The sequence below is a fragment of the Artemia sp. Qi Xiang Cuo genome, chromosome 7 (assembly GCF_049724085.1).
Source record: "Artemia sp. Qi Xiang Cuo chromosome 7, ASM4972408v1, whole genome shotgun sequence".
In the NCBI taxonomy this organism is placed as follows: Eukaryota; Metazoa; Arthropoda; class Branchiopoda; order Anostraca; family Artemiidae; genus Artemia; species Artemia sp. Qi Xiang Cuo.
Window position 1 is genome coordinate 67,718,616 of NC_142800.1, and position 19,674 is coordinate 67,738,289.

Genomic DNA, 19,674 nt, shown 5'->3' on the forward strand with positions numbered 1-19,674 from the left:
TTTCTCAAAGACATAAAAAATTTAAAGTTCTGTTCTGAATTTTCTTAAAGAAGAGAAAAGGTTAGCTCAATTCTGAAATTTACCCAAGAAAATGAAAAAAAGCTACCACTTCAGTTCTTAATTTCTCAAAGACATAAAAATTAAAGTTCTATTCTAAAATTTGCCGTAAAAGATAGAAAAATTTATACCATAGTTGTGAATATTTACCATGAAGATAAAAAGTTCCACTTTTATTCTAAATTTTCTCAATGAAGTGTAGGAAAAGTTCAAGTTCTCTTCTGAACTTTCTCAATGAAAAAGAAATTAGTTACAGATCAATTCTATTTTTTCCAAGGAATATAAAAAAAATCAGCCTCAGTTCTGATTTTTTATCTATTTTCTTATTTTACTTTTTATTATATTTCTGATTTTTTTATTATTTTTTTATTTTCTTTGGAGAAAATTAGAATTGGACTATAAATTTTTTCTTTTCTTTGAGAAAATTCAGAAGAGAACTTGAACTTTTCTTCACTTCGTTGTGAAAACTCATAATTAAAGTGGAACCTTTTCTCTTCTCTGGGAAAAACATTAGAAGAGAACTTGAACTTTTCATCAGTTCTTTGAGAAAATATAGAATTAAAGCAGAGCCTTTTCTCTTCTTGGAGGAAAAAATTCAGAATCAAAGTATCTACGGTAAAATTTAGAACAGAACTTTAAATTTTTCATCTCTTTGAGAAAAACCAGAACTGGAGTGGAACCTTTTTATTTTCTTGGAAAGATTAGAACTGAACTTTCAATTTTTTCATATATGAGAAAATTCAGAATCGAAGTGGAACTTTTTTATTTTCATGGAAAAAATTAGACTTGATCTGTAACTTATTTCTTTTTCATTGATTAAATTCTGACGAGAACTTGAACTTTTCTTCACTTCATTGAGAAAATTTAGAATTAAAGTGAAACTTTTCATTTTCATGGAAAATATGCACAATCATAGTATACCTTTTCCTATCTTCTATTGGAAAAATTTAAAACAGAACTTTAAGTTTTGTATGTATTTTGAGAAATTATCAACTGAAGTGGAAGCTTTTTTTCATTTTCTTTGGTAAATTTCAGAATTGAGTTAACTTTGTCTCTTCTTTAAGAAAATTCCGAAGAGAACTTGAACATTTTCCGCTTCTTCGACAATTTTTCATCTCTTTGAGAAAAATCGGAATTGAAATTAAGAAAATTTAGAATTAAAATGAAACTTTTTATCTTCATGGAAAATATTCACAATCATAATATAACTTTTCCTATCTTCTATGGAAAAATTTAGAACAGAACTTAAAATTTTTTATGTCTTTGATAAATTAAGAACTGAAGTGGAAGCTTTTTCCATTTTCTTTGATAAATTTCAGAATTGACTTAACTTTTTCTCTTCTTTAAGAAAATTCAGAAGAGAACTTGAACATTTTGCAACTCTTCGAGAAAACTCAGAATTAAAGTGTAGCTCCTTATCGTTATGGTGAATATTCACGATCAAAGTATACCTTTTTTCTATCTTCTATGAACAATTTGGAATAGAACTTGAAGTTTTCTTCACTTCTTTGAGAAAATATGTAATTAAAGCTGAACTTTTTCTCTTCTTGTATGAAAAATTCAGAATCGATGTATCTAGGGTAAAATTTAGAACCGAACTTAAAATTTTTTCATCTCTTTGAGAAAAATCTGAAGTGAAATAATAAAAATTTTGAAGTAGAGTGAAACTTTTTATCTTCATGGAAAATATACACAATCATAGTATAACTTTTCCTATCTTCCATGGAAAAATTTAGAACTGAACTTTAAATTTTTATGTCATTTGAGAAATTAAGAACTGAAGTGGAACCTTTTTATTTTCATGGAAAAAAATAGAATTGATCTGTAAGTTCTTTGGTAATTCCGAATTGAGCTAACTTTTCACAATCAATGTATAACTTTTTCTATCTTCTATGAAAAATTTGCAACAGTACTTTAAATTTTTCATCTCTTTGAAAAAAATCAGAACTAAAGCTGAGCCTTTTTATATTCTTTGGAAAAATAGAATTGATCTGTAACTTATTTCTTTTTCATTGAGAAAGTTCAGAAGAGAACTTCAACTTTTCCCCCACTTCATTGATAAAATTTAGAATAAAAGTGGAACTTTTTATCTTCATGGTAAATATTCACAGCTATGGTATAACTTTTTCTATCTTTTACGGCAAATTTTAGAATAGAACTTTAATTTTTATGTCTTTGAGAAATTAAGAACTGAAGTGGTAGCTTTTTTTCATTTTCTTGGGTAAATTTCAGAATTTAGTAAACTCTTTATCTTCTTTAAGAAAATTCAGAACAGAACTTTAAATTTTTTATGTCTTTGAGAAATTAAGAACTTAAGTGGAAGCTTTTTTTCATTTCTGTGTAAATTTAAGAATTGAGCTAACTTTTTCTCTTTTATAAGAAAATTCAGAAGAGAACTTGAACATTTTGCACTTCTTCCAGAAGTGCAAAATCCAGAGCTCCTTATCTTCATGGTGAATATTCACGATCAAAGTATAACTTTTTTCTATCTTCTATGGAAAAATTTGGAACAGAATTTTAAATTTTTCATCTCTTTGAGAAAAATCGGAACTGAATTTAAGAAAATTTAGAATTAAAGTGAAACTTTTTATCTTCATGAAAAATATTCACAATCATAGTATGACTTTTCCTATCTTCTAGGGAAAAAATTAGAACAGAACTTTGAATTTGTTATGTATTTGAGAAATTAAGAACTGAAGTGGAAGCTTTTTTTCATTTTCATTGGTAAAATTCAGAATTGTGCTAACTTTTTCTCTTCTTTTAAGAAAATTCAGAAGAGAACTTGAAAATTTTGCACTTCTTTGAGAAAAATCAGAATTAAAGTGGAGCTCATTATCTTCATGGCGAATATTCACGATCAAAGTATAACTGTTCTATCTTCTATGAAAAATTTGAAACAGAACTTTAAATTTTTCATCTCTTTGAGAAAAATTGGAACTGAAGAGGAACCTTTTTATTTTCTCAGGAAAAAATTAGAATTGATCTGTAACATATTTCTTTTTCATTGCGAAAATTTGGTGTTGGGATATACAAGAAGTTGAAAAGTAGTGTATAACTTCTCCGGCATGCTGGATCTGAAAATGTAATTTCAGAGAAATTCTTTAACCATTTAAGGTTAACTTACCTTTTTAGGGATGATCGTTTAGGGTTCTCCGACATGCTGAACCTAAAAGTGTGTTCCCTGACATGCTGGATCTGAAAGTGTAATTTAAGAAAAATTTTTTAACTTGTTAAAGTTAACTTAGCTTTTTATGAATGACCGTTTAGGGTTCTCCTACATGCCGAACCTGAAAGTGTGTCTCCTGGTATGCTGAATCTGAAAATGTGATTTCAGAAAAGATCTTTAACATTTTAGTGTTAAGGTTCATGTTTAGGGATGACCATTTAGGGTTCTCCTACATGCCGACCCTGAAAGTGTGATTTCAGAAAAATTCTTTAACCTTTTAGGGTCAACTTAGCTTTTTAGGGATTACCATTTAGGGTTCTCCACCATGCTGAACTTGAAAGTGTGTTCCCCGACATGCTGAATCTGAAAGTATAATTTTCATGGCGATGAACTATTCTAAAAAATAAAGACGGCTGAGGCTTAAGATGTTTATTGCTTAAACATATTAAAAAACATTTTGAAAAAATACATATTGACATATTTAAAAAAAAAATAACTTAATCCATTTAATATGAGGAGGAGCATGAGTTTAGGTCTTTGGATATCTGATGCATTTCTCCATATCAGGTATCTTTTCCGGCACCCATTGAGCGAAATATCTAACTTCATCTTCCGGATCATGTACTGAATGCAGAAATTTCTCATATTTGATGTCTTCTAAATTGAATAATGCTGTGTCTTTATCAAATTTTTCGAGGAAGAGTTTATCAGTTGGCACGTTTCCCTTAACCTATACTGCTTGAACATAAAAAAAACTGCATATAGCCTGAATTTCCTCTTGTACACGTTTTGTTTCATAGCCATTTTCATTACAAGGTCTTATGGTCAATTTAGGTCAAGGTCAAGGACAAGGTCGATTTATAAAATTTAACGTTGGACTCCATCTATTTTTCTCGTACTTATACATATTGTACCTGACGTTCCATTTATAACTATGAATTTCACGCCGTTGATCGTCGATCCTTAAGCCTAAGAAAACCTCGACCCTTAAGCCTAAGAAAATAATAAATAAATAAAAATTTTTATTTCTGAAATCTATAACACAATGTCTTTAATTTCCTTGGTGATATTAGTGGTCTCCTTCTTATTCTCAATGTCATTTAATAGATCATAGGTATATTCATCCCATTCTAAGAAGCCCCCTCCCCCCTTTTCAACAAAGCAAAAAGTAAAAAATTTGCGAAAGCTAGAAATGCTCCTATTTTTACCATTAAGAGAAAAAATTAAATATATTCCGTGTTGGAAATAAACCCTAAAAGCATAGAAATCCTATTTTTACCATTAAGAGAAAAAATCAAATACACTCCGTGTTGGAAATAAACCCTAAAAGCATAGAAATTATATTTTTACCATTTATAAAAAAATTAAAAACATGCCTAGAGACGCAACGCATAAATTTGCACATTATTCCTCTATGGACAAAGGTTTATATAATTTAAAATGACCTGCGCTTCAATAAATCTTCTCATTGTAGCTATGTATCTTTTTCTTAAAAGCCCTCTCTTGCAATTCAAAGGATTTACTGTCGCTAATTTGACCAAAAAACTATCTTTTTCAGTGAAACCTTTGGCTAAGCTGCTATCGTAATTCATGAGAATTAACAAGCAGGATGCACTTGACGGGTGTCAATAATTCACCCTATTTAAATGTTGCGGAAATGTTTAAGTCAGGTTAGCGGCTTCAATGGAATCAGTATATTCGGATATAAGTTTTTAATGATTTTAGATTTCACTTTTCTGTATAAATATATAAAACAATAATATATAAAAATACATAATTATTTCAAATTAAATAATTAAAATCGTAAACAGGGGTGGGGGAGGGGGGCTTACATGGTATAAAAGAGTGTATTTTACGCTTTCGATCGACTATAAACATCACATAGTGGAGTTTGTATTGTGGGGGGGGGGGTATATCCTGAATTTGAATTTAATGGAGGGGGACTATATAAAATGATTTTATTTGGAAATGAACTAAGAAAATTTACTAAACAGAACTCACATTATAAATCGATGTAGCCAAAGTTTCCAACTCATCAATATTCAACGCTCTATCCATAATGTCTTGAGACTATATGATAATTTAACCTCAATGCTTATAAACAAAATCTCAAGGGTGAATTGTGATGTCATGGGAAACCTTACGTAACTTCCCTGATTGGCTTAGAAAGACACACGTGATCTTGTCCCGTTAGACTCGATCAATACATTGCCCCGTTAGATTATGTAAATCAATTTCTCAGAAAACTACTTCCCCTCTAGTCGATCAATACATTGCCCCGTTAGAATCAGTCAATACGCGTGTGCAAAGTTCGTCCCGGAGTCAATACACTTAGAAACAACAAATAAATTGACCTTGAAAAAGGTGTCATTGACCCGTTAGTGGATCAATAATCCTTGAATAAATTATAACCTGTCATAGATGGCAGCAGTGGTGCTTCCCTGTATCTATTGGGGCCTCCCTACTTTCAAAGAAATCTATAATCCCACAAAAAAAATTTAAAGCCTCCAATTCCCCTTCGTTTCATAAAAAGTTTTTCGTAGGTAGCTAAAGCCGATAAAAAGTTAAATTGTTATTTTGCTATTAATCTATTATTTTCATGGTAACAGTAGTAATTGTATTACGCTTATTGGTACTGGTCAAAATATGTCTTCATCATTTTTCGAAGTTTTTACATTCTTTGTGTTTAAATTCAGTACTTTTTAAAGGCGCAGTCGACAAAAACATACCATGAACCTCTGAGGATTGTGACCTAAACCTGTCTGTTACAATACAATCTCTTACAATGAGGGGCCCCCAAAATTAAAACAAGCCAAAAAATATGCTTGACAACACGTGTAGTTGGCCTTACATGGCTTTGTACTGGTATGAGATGTAGGCTAAGTAGTATTAAGTAGTATGTTCTTATTAGGAATTATTGTTGCGCATTTATCTTTAACTGTATAGTTTAGGCAACTCTGAGACAAAGTCTACGCCAATTTCTCCGGGAAAATCAAACTGTTCATGGTAACGAACTGTAAGTAAGGACCGACCCGGCTCAATAGTTACCGAAACTATAAAAAACGGGATTTTGATACCAATAGATACATCAAAAGAATCAAATTCCAATACTGATTTCAAACACAAAAGTTTCATCAAGTTTAGTCCAACCAATCATAAGTTACGCGCATTAGAATATTTGGCTGATTTTTAAAAAAAGGGGTAGAGACCCCCTAAAAGCTATAGAACCTTAATGAAAATCACACCATCAGATTCAGTGTATCAGAGAACCCTAATGTAGAGGTTTCAAGCTCTTATCTGCAAAAATGTGGAATTTTGTATTTTTTGCCAGAAGAAAGATCTTGGATGCGTGTTTATTTGTTATTTTTGTTGTTTTTTTTTTCAAAGGGTGATCATATTGACCCAGTGGTCCTAGAATGTCTCGGGAGGGCTCATTGGAACGGAAATTAAAACTTTTAGTGCCCTTTTTAAGTGACAAAAAAATGGAGGGCAACTAGGCCCCCTCCCACGCTCATTTTTCCAAAAGTCACCCGATCAAAATTTTAAGATAGCCATTTTATTCAGCATGGTGGAAAATATAATAACTATGACTTTTAGGATTACTTAATCCCCCAAAGTGCCCGGGGGGAGGGCTGAAAGTTATGAACTTTACCCAATGTTAACATATAGTATTGGTTATTGGGAAGTATACAGACGTTTTCAGGGGGGATTTTTTCTTGTAGTGATGGGGGGTCGGAGGTTTTGTGGGAGGATCTTTCCATGGAGGAAGTTTTCATGGGGGAAGGGACATTGCTAAGAAGGGGGCTCTGGATTTCCCAGCATTATTTAAAAAAAGATCAGAAATTAAATAATAAAAAAAGTTTTTCAACTAAAAGTAATGAGCAGCATCAAAACTTAAGATGAACAGAAAATATTGGCAAGGGGCGAATGGGTTCAACCCTAGTCAATACCTCGCTCTTTACGCCAAAGATTTTTTAGTACTTTCATAAGAGCTATTTATTCCAATTAACGGCCTTTGTGATTAAGAGGTCATTTTTTAAGAATTTGAACAAAATTCAAACTTTAGGGTAAAGAGCGGGGTATTGACTAGGGGGTGAACCCCTTAATGCGTATTAAAAATATATGAATATAGAAACCCGTTATGTAAGTTATTTCGTAAGTTATGTATATTTATTACTAATAAAGACGTTCGTAAATAAAATTAAACAATTTTCGAGAAAGCCATTTAACCAAATAAAAGTAAAATTAATATCCAAATTTTGTTTTAATTACTGATGTACGGTGAGCCAAAATCAAAACCTGCATTAATTCAAAAGCTTTCAAAAATTAAATTAAAAAAACAAGTTTTTTTAACTGATAGTAAGGAGCGAAGGTAAAATTTAAAACGAACAGAAATTAGTCCGTATATGAAAGGAGCTTTCCCCTCCTCAACCCCTCGCTCTTTACGCTAAAGTTTTTTATTTGCTAAGAAAATAGAGTTGTGATAAAGAGTCAAACTTTAGCGTAAAGAGCGAACCGTTGAGGAGGGGACAGCCCCTTTCTTATATGGAATAATTCCTGTTCGTTTTAAGTTTTTAAGGCGCTCCTTACTTCCAGTTAAAAAAAACTAGTTTATTTTTCATTTAATGTACATCAGCATCAGCTCGTAAAATATTTGCTCAAACAATTGAAACAGCCAGCATAAGGAGGTTGTCCTAACAGAAGACAGAATGTTGGTTATTTCGACAAGATTTGGTCCTTTTAAGGTGTGTGACATGTAGGAAAAAGCTTTTTGATAAAATGCCAAGCCAAGAAAGGGGAACAAAACATCACAAAATTCCTAACTCTAGCTGTACATCTTATTAGTCAGAAGTGTTAACGAAAAATGTCAACAAAAAAGCCAAATTTTTGGAGCAAAGTTCTGTTTAAATACTTTCAAGGTAGTCAAAGTATGATTCATTTCCTGTTGCTTCAATTACAAATAGGATTTGATGTTATTACTTATAGTACACATAATGCAAAATAATACATCCCGCTATATGGCAATATTTGTTATTGCATATCACCTACTTTTTTAATCGGAGAACAATGGCATACACGTTGGCTTACTTATCTCTAAATTCAATTCCCGCAAACAAGATCAGGTTTCCTGATTAATCGCCCACTGCCTGCTTCAGCTTGAAAAGGACAGAAAAAAAATGCTCCAGCCAATTTCTTATATAAATAAAATCAATAAATGAAACAAGGAAGAAATTTCATAAACGTTCGAAAATGCGTAGGTGAACCAGATAATAAAACACTTTGAAAAAGAAACACTAGGTCAGAAAAGTTAGGTGTCTAAAACTGTTTGTTTTTCATGTTAAACTCCTTGGATGTTTTCCCAATCCAATCGGTCAACAATTAATAGCTGGAAGTTTGAACGCTTTATGTTAAAGAGAGGCGCATTTTTACTTTTATTGTGGCGCAACTTTAAACCAAATATATGGCAACACTGTGTAAAACAGTGAAAAGCTATCAGTCTGTATTTGAATGGAGTGTATTGAATTTTGTTTTGGAGTGCATCTAACACATCGAGTTTTGATTTTCTTCAAAAAGATACATTGGATAAAAAAAAGTTTGAGAAAAAATTGATAGCTCAAGCTTCTGAAGGATAGAATTAGGACATCTAGAACACCTTTTTTCTCTAAAACAAAAATTTAGTCCGAAGTTGTTTTGTTTTTTTTCAAGTTCCAACTAAAAGAGACGTAAATTATGGTGTGTTTAGTCGTGCAGGCTTAGTAGACAAGCTTTCTTGTACTGACTTATTCAAAAAGTAGTTTTTTCTATATTCTATTTTAATTTAGGAACAGTTCAAATTTTTTGCACGATTTTGGATATATAATTTTTAACATCAAGGTTGTCGGCCAGAAACAATTTGTGTTGGAAAATATTTTTATGTTAGGATTCCTGGAAAAATCTTTTTTTACATAGTTTCCTTTGACTGGGTAGTTTGAACCTAATAAAGGTATATTTCGAATCGTGATTAAAAGAGACATTTTTCACTATTTTGAAAAATGAAATAATCAAAATTGGGAAAATATTTGTCCTCTCTCAAGCCTAAGCTGTCTATACTTCAAATTGTTTTTTTTTTAAATTGTTTATGGTAAAGAATGGAAAATAAAGAGCGGCTCTTTTAGTAGCCACCAAAAACTCCAAAAACAGGAAGTTTTAAAACAATAAATATATTAAAAGTGTCTACAATTTATGTTGATTTATAATGTTTATAAATTTTAAGGTGACATTTACTAATCAAAAGTTACAATCTTAGAAAATTTTGCATAAACTTTTGAAAATAAGAAAAGAGCCCCAAAGAGCGTCAAAATCTTGTTAAAAGTGAACCAGTTAAATTCAAAATTTTTGAGAAAATTGCCGTGTAGTGGGTATTTAAAGCACTCTTCTTGTAAAATGTGAAATTTCTTTTTTTAAACCTTTCAAGCAAAGAGCAAACCTTGTCAACAGATACCAATACTCTTTAAAAAAAGGATTTTGATAACAATACATTTGAAATCAACGAACTTTCCTGGTGATCTCAAATAAGTAGAGCTCATTTAGTTTTTGATTACTCATTCCAATAAACAATCAAATTCAATATGTCAGGGAGCCCTAGAGCTGTGGTTTCAAGCCCATACCTACAAAAACACTAAGGCGTGCATTTCTCCCGAAAAGGATAATCACACAGATTTGTATTTATTTTAATTTCACTTTTGGTTTAGGCTTTTTAACAGGAGTGATCGTATTAAACAGTCATCATAGAATATGAGGAAATTGCTCATTTAAATGAGAATATAAAGTTCAAGTATCCTTTCTAAAGTAACAAAAGAGATCGTATCGCTGCTAAATAACAATTTATCCTATTTTGTGTCGCGAAAAGAAATATACCCTTTTATATGTAAAAATAACTTGTGTTTGTTTTAAGTGTTAATATTGTTCTTTAAGCTCATTTAAACTATAAAGCTATTCTTCTTTCAATTTCTATCCACTTTTTATTATAGAGAAGGCTACTATGAATGTGAAAAGAGCTACCGACCCCTTAACCCCGTGGGTCTTAACCTTAAAATTTAGCTTTGGCTCAACAATGCTACGAAAATATTAATCATTACTAAAAACTTGTAATTTTAAGAGCATTTCAGAAAGAGGAGGGGGGAGGCTGGAAAGGCAAAATGTATGGTTTATGAAAATATGACATTTATTAAGAAGACCACGCTGAAGCCGAAACCTCACCTGTAAAGTTACTAAATCGCCAAATCCTATTGTAGTTAAAGTAACAACACAATAATATAACGCATCAGCATAAGTCCAAGCTTCATTTCTTGAAAAAACATAAGCTCCTCCCAGCACCATAAATGATAGAAGAGCTCCATTGATTCCTAATAATTCTACTTCAGTTGCATCCCTTCTTGAGCAACGAATAATGGTCTGTAAATATAGAGAATTCCTTCATTTTCATTATAAATTCCATCATTATAAGTAGCTCAAAGAATACCTAACCTAATTATTTGTTCCAAAGAGGAAAAGATGCACTATTCTCGTATCACTAACCTGATTGGTTTATTTCAATGAGTTTACATCTGTTGCGTATTTTCGTGCTCTAATCACAAGGTTATTTTGTTCTGGAGGAAAAACTTCTCGTGAGAAATCTTAAGCAAGCAAAAAAAGAAATATTCAAGTCTACTTCACTGGTTCTCGTGATAAAAAATTTAATACTAAAAAGAAAAGTGTTAGAGTCATAAGATTTTAAACATTAAAAAAAGTCCTAAGCTTTAACTTCAATTAGCTACATTGTAGGCCAATTTCACATACTTTTCTCATTTATATCCTTGCACATTTTTTTTTCGCAAGAAGCTTACAATCTATTTCCCTCTTACTTTCGTATACAGTTACAAAAACACCAGATACGCTTCATTTTGAATTACGTATGACCAACTTAGCTTGAAAAAAATGAACATCACAAGTAGCAAAGGTTTAGGAGCTTTTGATCAAGGCCGAGTTCAAATATCTCAAAGGTCTGATTTGGAATTTTTTTTCAGTTGACCGATAACCCTATTTGCCCCCTATTTATCGATCAGTACATGTGCGACACCAATTGACATATCACTGCTCTCACACTTAGGGGTTATGCCAGGCACTTAAAAACCTCTAAGTAATTACTGAAAACCGTTTGATAAGGTGTTCTCAAGGGGATGGTCAGCAGGACAGTGTGGATTAGAAGAATCAGAGTGAGTTTGGATAAATTTACCTGCTGATGCTCCCCTTGATAACAGCTTATCAATGATTTTCAGCGGTTATCTCTTATCTGTGAAAATGTCGGATTCGGCCTTTAGGCCTGACAGTGATTACATGGGAAAGAAAAACTAGCATTCTCATCAAATACAAATGAATGTGCATTGTTAGTTTAATATAGATATACTGATATTTAGAAATCAAAATGTTAATACTATTTGATTTATTAAAGTTATAAAAGTAAAAACATTTATGTTTTTTTCAATAAAGTGCAAATTATGTTCTGGCCTTGGGAAGGCATAGGGGTTTTGAGCTCAACTTATGTCAATTTCTGCTCGTTTTTGAGTTTGACTCGGTTATTTATTGTAAATTCTGTTCGTTTTGGGTTTCATTTAGTTATCACTGCTTATTTGTGGTAGTTTTACGCTTGGTAGATAATTTGATTTTTTTATGCTCATTTTTGTTTCAATAGCGTTCTCTACTCTTCTTTGAAAAACCTATTTTCTATAAAAAGTTTTTTTTAAAATCAATTTCTGTTCATTTTATATTGAAATAGTCTTTTCAGGGAAAAAGAAAATAATACTCTAAATATTTTTGTTTTTTTAAGACTTTATAGTTTGGCCTGCTATTTGTATGCTGGAGAAAAATTTTCAGCAATTTTTAATAACATAGACCCTTTTAAAAATCTGGACGCAAATAGTAGTGATTAAGTTAGTTTCATACCTCCTCTAGATGACCTGAAATGGACAACGTGATATCATTCGGAAAAAAAATCTGTTTACTTTCTTTGATAGCTTGGATACGCTTACGCTATTTTGACTTGGTTAAATTTTAAAAGCAGAAGTAGCCCTAAAAGTTTGAATATAATACCCTCAGTTGTTCTTGGAATACTGATGAGATGCCTTATTCGGAATTAACCTTTACACAGTGCATTTTGAATTAATCTTAAGGCAACATTTAATTTTTAAACATAATGGGAAAATGGGAGGATGGGCTTGGGAGGGGAATTAGTTGCCCTCCAATCACTTTCGACAGTTAAAAAGGACGTCAGCCCTTTCTATTTTTAATCAAATGAGCCCTTTTCGAAGCTCCTACGACAACTCCTTCGTCCGAAGTGCCCTGGTCTAAACAACAACAACAACAAAATAATACATTATACCTACATCGATCTTTACTGTAAAAATGTCAAGCCTTCAAATCACTTTCGACTGTTAAAAAGGGCACTAGGCCTTTCGATTTCCAATCGAATGAGTCCTTTCTGAGTTTCTACGACAACGCTATCTAAAAACCCCTTATATGCCCCCAGGGCATAAGTTACAGCCCTTACCCTAAGGGCTGTTAGGGTGGTTGTCATCCTCTAAGACCTAATTTCTATAACTTTCAACAACGTTAAACAAAATGGCTATCTCAAAATTTTAATTGGATGTGTTTGGGGAAATGGTGGGCGTGAGAGGGGCGTTCATCAATCTCCAATCACTTTGAACTGTTAAAAAACAAACTCGCCCTTTCAATTTCCAAACAAATGAACCCTTTTGAGGTTTCTACGACAACGCTTTCAATATTAACCTTATATGCCGCTAGGGCATAACTTAAAACCCTTGCCCTGGGGGTGGGGGGGGGGGTGTCATTCTAAAAGACCTAATTTCCAGAACTTTCCACTAAGTTGAACAAAATAGCTGTCTGAAAATTTTGATTGGATGTGTTTGGGGGAATGATGGGCCGGAAAGGGGGGTTAGTTACCCTCCAATCATTTTCGACTAATAAAAAGGGCACTGTCCCTCTCAATTTCAAATTGAATGAGCCCCTTTTGAATTTTCTACAACAACGTTATCTATAAAAACCTTATATGCCCCCAGGGCGTAAATTACAGCCTGGGGGCTCTGGGGGGTTGGTCATCCCTAAAAACTTAATTTCCAAAACTTTCCACTACGTTGAACAAAATGGCTATCTATAAACTTCAGTTGAATATTTTTGGGGAAATGGTGAGCGTGAGAGGGGGGTTAATTTCTCTCCACTCACTTTCGACTATTAAAAAGGGCAATTTCAATTTCCAATCAAATGAGCCTTTTTTGAAGTTTCTACAACAACTTTCTATATAAAGCTTATATAAACCCAGGGTATAACTTACAATCCTTGCACTGAGGGCTCTAAGGGAGTTTTCATCCTAAAAGATTTAATTTCCAGAACTTTCAACTACGTTGAACAAAATGGATATCTCAAAATTTTGATTGAATGTGTTTTAAATGGTATGCGTTAGAGGGGTGTTAGTCGCTCTCCAATCACTTTCAACTATTAAAAAGGCATTAGCCCTTTCAATTTCCAATAGAATGAGCCTTTTTGAAGAGTCTACGACAACGCTTTCTATAAAAACCTTATATGCCCCCAGGACATAACTTACAACCCTTGCCCTGAGGGCTGTGGGGGAGGGGAGGGGTTATTATCCTTACAGATCTAATTTCCAAAACATTCAACTACGTTGAATAAAATGGCTATCTTAAAGTTTTGATTGGATGTGTTTGGGGAAAAGGTCCCCAAAGCATACCTTATGTCCCCAGGGCATACCTTATAACCCTTGCTTTGAAGACTGTGGGGGGAGTGTCCTGCTCAAAAGTATAATTTCATGAACTCTAACTGCGTGGAAAAAATTGGATTGGATGTGTTTGGGGAAATGCTGGGCGTAGAAGGATGTTAGTTGCCTTCCAATCACTTTCGACTGTTAAAAATGGCACTAGCTATTTCAATTTCCAATCGAATGAGCCCTTTATGAAGTTTTTACGACAACGCGTTCTATAAAAGCCTTATATGCCCCCAGGGCATAACTTACAACCTTGCCCTGAGGACTGCGGGGGAGTGTCCTCCTCAAAAACGTAATTTATATCTGGAAATCAACTACACTGAACAAAATGTCAATCTGAAAATTTTGATTGGATATGTTTGGGGAAAACGTGGGCGTGATAGGGGGGTTAGTTGCTGTCAAATCACTTTCGACAAAGATTTCAATAAAAACTTATATGCCCCAGGGCATAACCCTTGCCTTGAAGACTATGGGGGAAGTGTCCTGCTCAAAGGTATATTTTCCTGAACTTTAAACTGCGTGGAAGAAAATGGCAATCTCAAAATTTTGATTGAATGTGTTTGGGGAAATGGTGGGCGTGGAAGGGGTGCTAGTTGCCTTCCGATTACTTCCAACTATTAAAATGGGCACTAGCCATTTCAATTTCTAATCGAATAAGCCCTTTTTGAAGTTCCTACGACAACGCGCTCTATAAGAACCCTTTATGCCCCCAGGGCATAGCTCAAAAGTATAATTTCCTGAACTTTAAACTGCGTGGAACAAAATGACTATCTCAAAATTTTGATTGTATGTGTTTGGGGAAATGGTGGGCGTGGAAGGGGTGTTAGTTGCCTTCTAATCACTTTCGACGGTTAAAAAGGACACTAGCCATTTCAATTTCCAATCGAATGAGCCCTTTTTGAAGCTTTTACGACAAAGCGTTCTATAAAAACCTTATATGCCCCCAGGGCATAACTTACAACCTTGCCCTGGGGGCTGTGGGGGAGTGTCCTACTCAAAAATATAATTTATATCTGGAAATCAACTACGCTGAAAAAAGGCAATCTGAAAATTTTGATTGGATGTGTTTGGGGAAAAGGTGGGCGTGAAAGGGGGGTTAGTTGCCCTCAAATCACTTTAGACAATTAAAAAGGGCACTAGACATTTGAATTTTCAATCGAATAAGCCGTTTTTCAAGTTTCTACGACAAAGATTTCAATTAAAACTTATATGCCCCAGGGCATAACCCTTACCTCGAAGACTGTGGGGGCAGTATCCTGCTCAAAGGTATATTTTCCTGAACTTTAAACTGCGTGGAACAAAATGGCTATCTCAAAATTTTGATTGAGCGTGTTTGGGGAAATGGTGGGCGTGGAAGGGGTGCTAGTTTCCTTCCGATTACTTTCAACTGTTCAAATGGGCACTAGCCATTTCAATTTCTAATCGAATGAGCCCTTTTTGAAGTTCCTACGACAACGCGCTCTATAAGAACTTTATATGCACCCAGGCCATAACTTACAACCCTTGCCTTGAAGGTTGTGTGGGGGTTGTCATCCTCAAAGACCTAATTTACAGAACTTTAAACTACGTTGAATAAAATTGCTATCTCAAAATTCTGATTGGATGTGTTTGGGGAAAAAGTGGGCGTGAGAGGGGGGTTATTTGCCCTCCAATCACTTTCGACTATTTAAAAGGGCACTAGCCCTTTGTATTTCCTGTCGAATGAGCCTTTTTTGAAGCTTCTATGACAACGAGTTCTATAAAACCTTATATGCCCCCAGGGCATAACTTACAACCCTTGCGCAGAAGGCTGTGGGGAAGTCTCCTCCTCAAAAACATAATTTCTATCTTGAAATCAACTACGCTGAACAAAATGGCTATCTCGAAATTTTGATTGGATGTGTTTCGGGAAATGGTGGGGGTGGAAGGGGTGTTAGTTGCCTTCCAATCACTTTCGACTTTTAAAATGAGCACAAGCCACTCCAATTTCCAATTGAATGAGCCCTTTTCGAAGTTTCTACGACAGCTTCTTCGATACGAAGTGCCCTGCTCTAAAGGAAAAAATAATAAATAATACATTGTGCCAACATCGTTCTTATATCCCCTCAGAACATAACTTAAAACCCTTGCCCCGAGAGTTGGGGGGGGGGAGTGTCCTCCTCAAAAATATATTTTCTATCTGGAAATCAACTACGCTGAACAAAATGGCTATCTCAATATTTAGATTGGATGTATTTCGGGAAATGGTGGGCGTGGAAAGGGTGTTAGTTGGCTTCCAATCACTTTCGACTATTAAAAAGGGCACAAGCCTCTCCAATTTCCAGTTGAATGAGACCTTTTCGAAGTTTCTACGATAACTTCTTCGATACGAAGTGCCCTGCTCTAAAGGAAAACAAAATAAATAATTCATTGTGCCAACATCGTTCTTATATGCCCTCAGGGCATAACTTAAAACTCTTCCTCCGAGGGTTGTGGGGTAGTGTCTACCTCAAAAATATATTTTCTATTTGGAAATAAACTACACTGAACAAAATGGCTATCTCAAAATTTTGATTGGATGTGTTTGGGAGAATCATGGGCGTGTGTGTGGGGGGGGGGGGGGGCTCCCTCCAATCACTCCAATCACTTTTGACTATTAAAAAGGGCACTAGCCACTCCAATTTCCAATCGAATGAGCCGTTTTCGAAGTTTTTACGACAACTCCTTCGATACGAAGTGTCGGGGTATGAAAAAAAATAAAATAATAATACAGAAAAAAATGCCCGAAGCAGGAACAAATTGATAAAGTAATGCTTTCTTCACCATCCGGGTCAGAAAAAAGCGCTGAACAACATATTCAAAATCCCCGTCTCCAACTCGTTGCGAAATTTTTTTTTTTTTCGCTATTTGTGTTACATTTATTTTTATTTTTCTTGAAAAAATGAAGTGTCACGAAATGAGTGGTTGACACGTCGATCTGTATCAGAATTGAGAGCTGAAACCGTTACTGACGTTAGTTTTTCTTATAAACGTCAAATAATATGAAAAATCGATTTTTAGTAAAAAAAAAAAGCAAAATTTGTCTATTTTTGGCAAAAAAACTAAGTGATAACCATGATATCTCTTTTGTGTGTGTTTTTTTTTGTCCGTTAATGCAGATCACGATATGTGCATGATTTACGGAAAGGTCACTTTCCACGGTATGGCAATTCTAGCATCTGTCGTTCCCCCTCTGAAAAACAGACTGGCACCAATCCCAAGAGGGAGTGTTTCTCTAGACGCCGTGACGCTCAAAGGTGCTTTCTCAGATTCAGTACGAGAAAATATCACAGAACATTGTGAATGAACATTGTGAATTGGCATTCCTTGACCAGCTCTGGTTGTTATCGTGGTTTTTCAAGAATCCAAGACCTAACTGGAAGGGTTTTAAGCAATCGGTTTTCTCACACTCGCTTGACGAAGATGCACAAACCCCTTGCAGCAAGGCAAGTATTGTTTTTTTGCCCATGATTGATCTGCCTTCTAGCAATGAGTCATATCTATACTCAACCCTGTGCTTCATTGCTTGTCAGAGGAGGAAATACGGATTTACGCCAGTCGTCACATTCGATCAGCCAATTTGGTGGAAGGCGTTGAAGATTATCAAGTCCGTCGTGTCAAATAAACTGGAAAACGTTATCATCAAACTCGGAGGCTTTCACTTGATGATGAGCTTCGTCGGATGCATAGGGCACCTGATGCAAGACAGTGGGTTCAGAAATCTTGAAATTAGTATATGCACGGCAACGGTACCACATATACTCTCTGGGAAAGCGATTTCTAGAGTTATTACTGCTCACATTCTCGTGAGCTTGGCTCTCTATGCTCATCTCTTAGGAAAATATGCGGGATCTTTGAATACTTTCGGCCTTGAGAAACTCTTCAACGACACCCTTGAGGGAAAAATATCTCCCAGAGACCTTGACGAAGCACCAGAGCTGGGACTACTGGAAAGTATTATCAAACAGAAGATTGAAGACCTACGAGATCACCGAGCAGCAAAGCTCTGACTGCAGTACCTTGACATGGTTGAAAAGCTTCTCAAGTTTATACGTGCCTAAAGACTGGGCGTATGGGACCTGCATTTGCAGGTTGCAGCAGAAATGCTTCCCTAACTAGCTGCATCTGGGCACAACCTTTGCGTGAAATCTGTCTGGTTGTACATCCAAGAGATGACTAAACTTCCCAGTCGTCACCCAAAAATGTTTCAGATGTTCAGTGAGCAAGGACACACGATTAGACGGTCAGATCAGCGCTGGGCCAGCCTCTCAGCAGACTTAGTTATTGAACAGGAGTAAATGCGAAGCCTAAAGACATCGGGAGGGCTCACTTGTGGTGGTGGCATGACTGAAGAACAGAGACCGATTTGGGTCCTATCGAGGCCGGCGTGTCTTGAGGTCAACCTGTTGATGCTGAACCTGACGAACATCGGCTACTCCACAAGCGAGCAGCATCGCGACTTGAGTCTGAACAGACAAAATTGTGACTGTGAAGATACTGCAAAGTTGGTAGATTTCTTCAAAGCGTCATCCCCATTCAAAAGCAATGTACAACTGGGAAACGTTGCAAATGGAATAACTTCATCTCCAGACGTGAATGTTGACGAAGCCGAATCAGCAGGGAAGAAAATCTAAGACAAGATGTCAGAAAAGATCTTGAAGGAACACGTCTTTAAAAAGAAAGACCAAGTGACTCTGATGACCACAAAAAAGGCGGGCTCTTTTGTGGTGGCGCACATCGACCCGGTGCTACATTTTCAGAGGTTCATTATCGTTGCCCAGAGGTCTAGTCTCAAGGAAGATTATTTAAAGTCTGAGCTCTGTACCATTCCTCCTGCTCTTTTCGAAAGAAACGGATTCATGCAAAAGGCCAACAAGCCCGAGTTAGCAAAAGCAGTCTATCAGTCATGTGAGTTTGATGCTCAGTCCTCAAGACAGGTGGGGATTACCAGCTTCTTCTTAGACAAGGACGCCCTTCTCCATCGGATCCCATGGAAGGTCACTTCCACTTATAAGGCCATAATGTCGTCGTACATTCATTACGTCGAAAAGAAGTATCCCCGTGCAGTTGTCGTCTTGGACGGATACTACAGCGGTCCGTCAATCAAAGATGCAACCCATTTGCGTCGAGCTGGATCTGTCGGCCGCGAAGTGTTATTTGCCGAAGACATGAATCTTTGCATGAAGAAAGAGGAGTTTCTTTCATCCAAGGAGACCAAATCGCGTTTTGTGAAGATTCTTGGAAACGCTCTGGTAGCCAGCGGTTGCAATTTATACCACTCTGAAGGAGATGCTGATCTAGACATAGTGAAGAAGGCTGCGGAAACTGCACTACATAGCGACACCATTGTGGTTGCTGATGACACGGATGTTCTTGTTCCCGTCATCTGTCATGTAGACACGAGTTCAAATCGAGTTTACTTCTCACCGGAAGTGAAATTCGGAAGTGAATGCTCAGCTTGGGATGTTTATCAGATAAAAGACAAGCTAGGATCAGAAGTTTGCCAGCTGATGCCGTTCTGTCACGCTATACTGGGTTGCGACACAACATCGCACCTTTATGGCATCGGAAAAGGAAAAGCTCTTCAGTTATTATTATCCAGATCGAGTTTCAGAGACGCCAGTACCCTGTTTACAAGAAA

General features: G+C 35.3%; 1 protein-coding gene across 1 annotated transcript in view; it reads right to left on the reverse strand.

Annotated features, from left to right (window-relative positions):
* The window catches only part of Task7 (TWIK-related acid-sensitive K[+] channel 7), a 439,213-nt gene that overhangs the window by 135,056 nt on the left and 284,483 nt on the right, over positions 1-19,674 (reverse strand). The window contains exon 4 of the mRNA XM_089091908.1: positions 10,463-10,657. Within this exon, the coding sequence (XP_088948034.1) occupies positions 10,463-10,657 (195 nt within the window). The remainder of the gene's footprint in view (positions 1-10,462; positions 10,658-19,674) is intronic.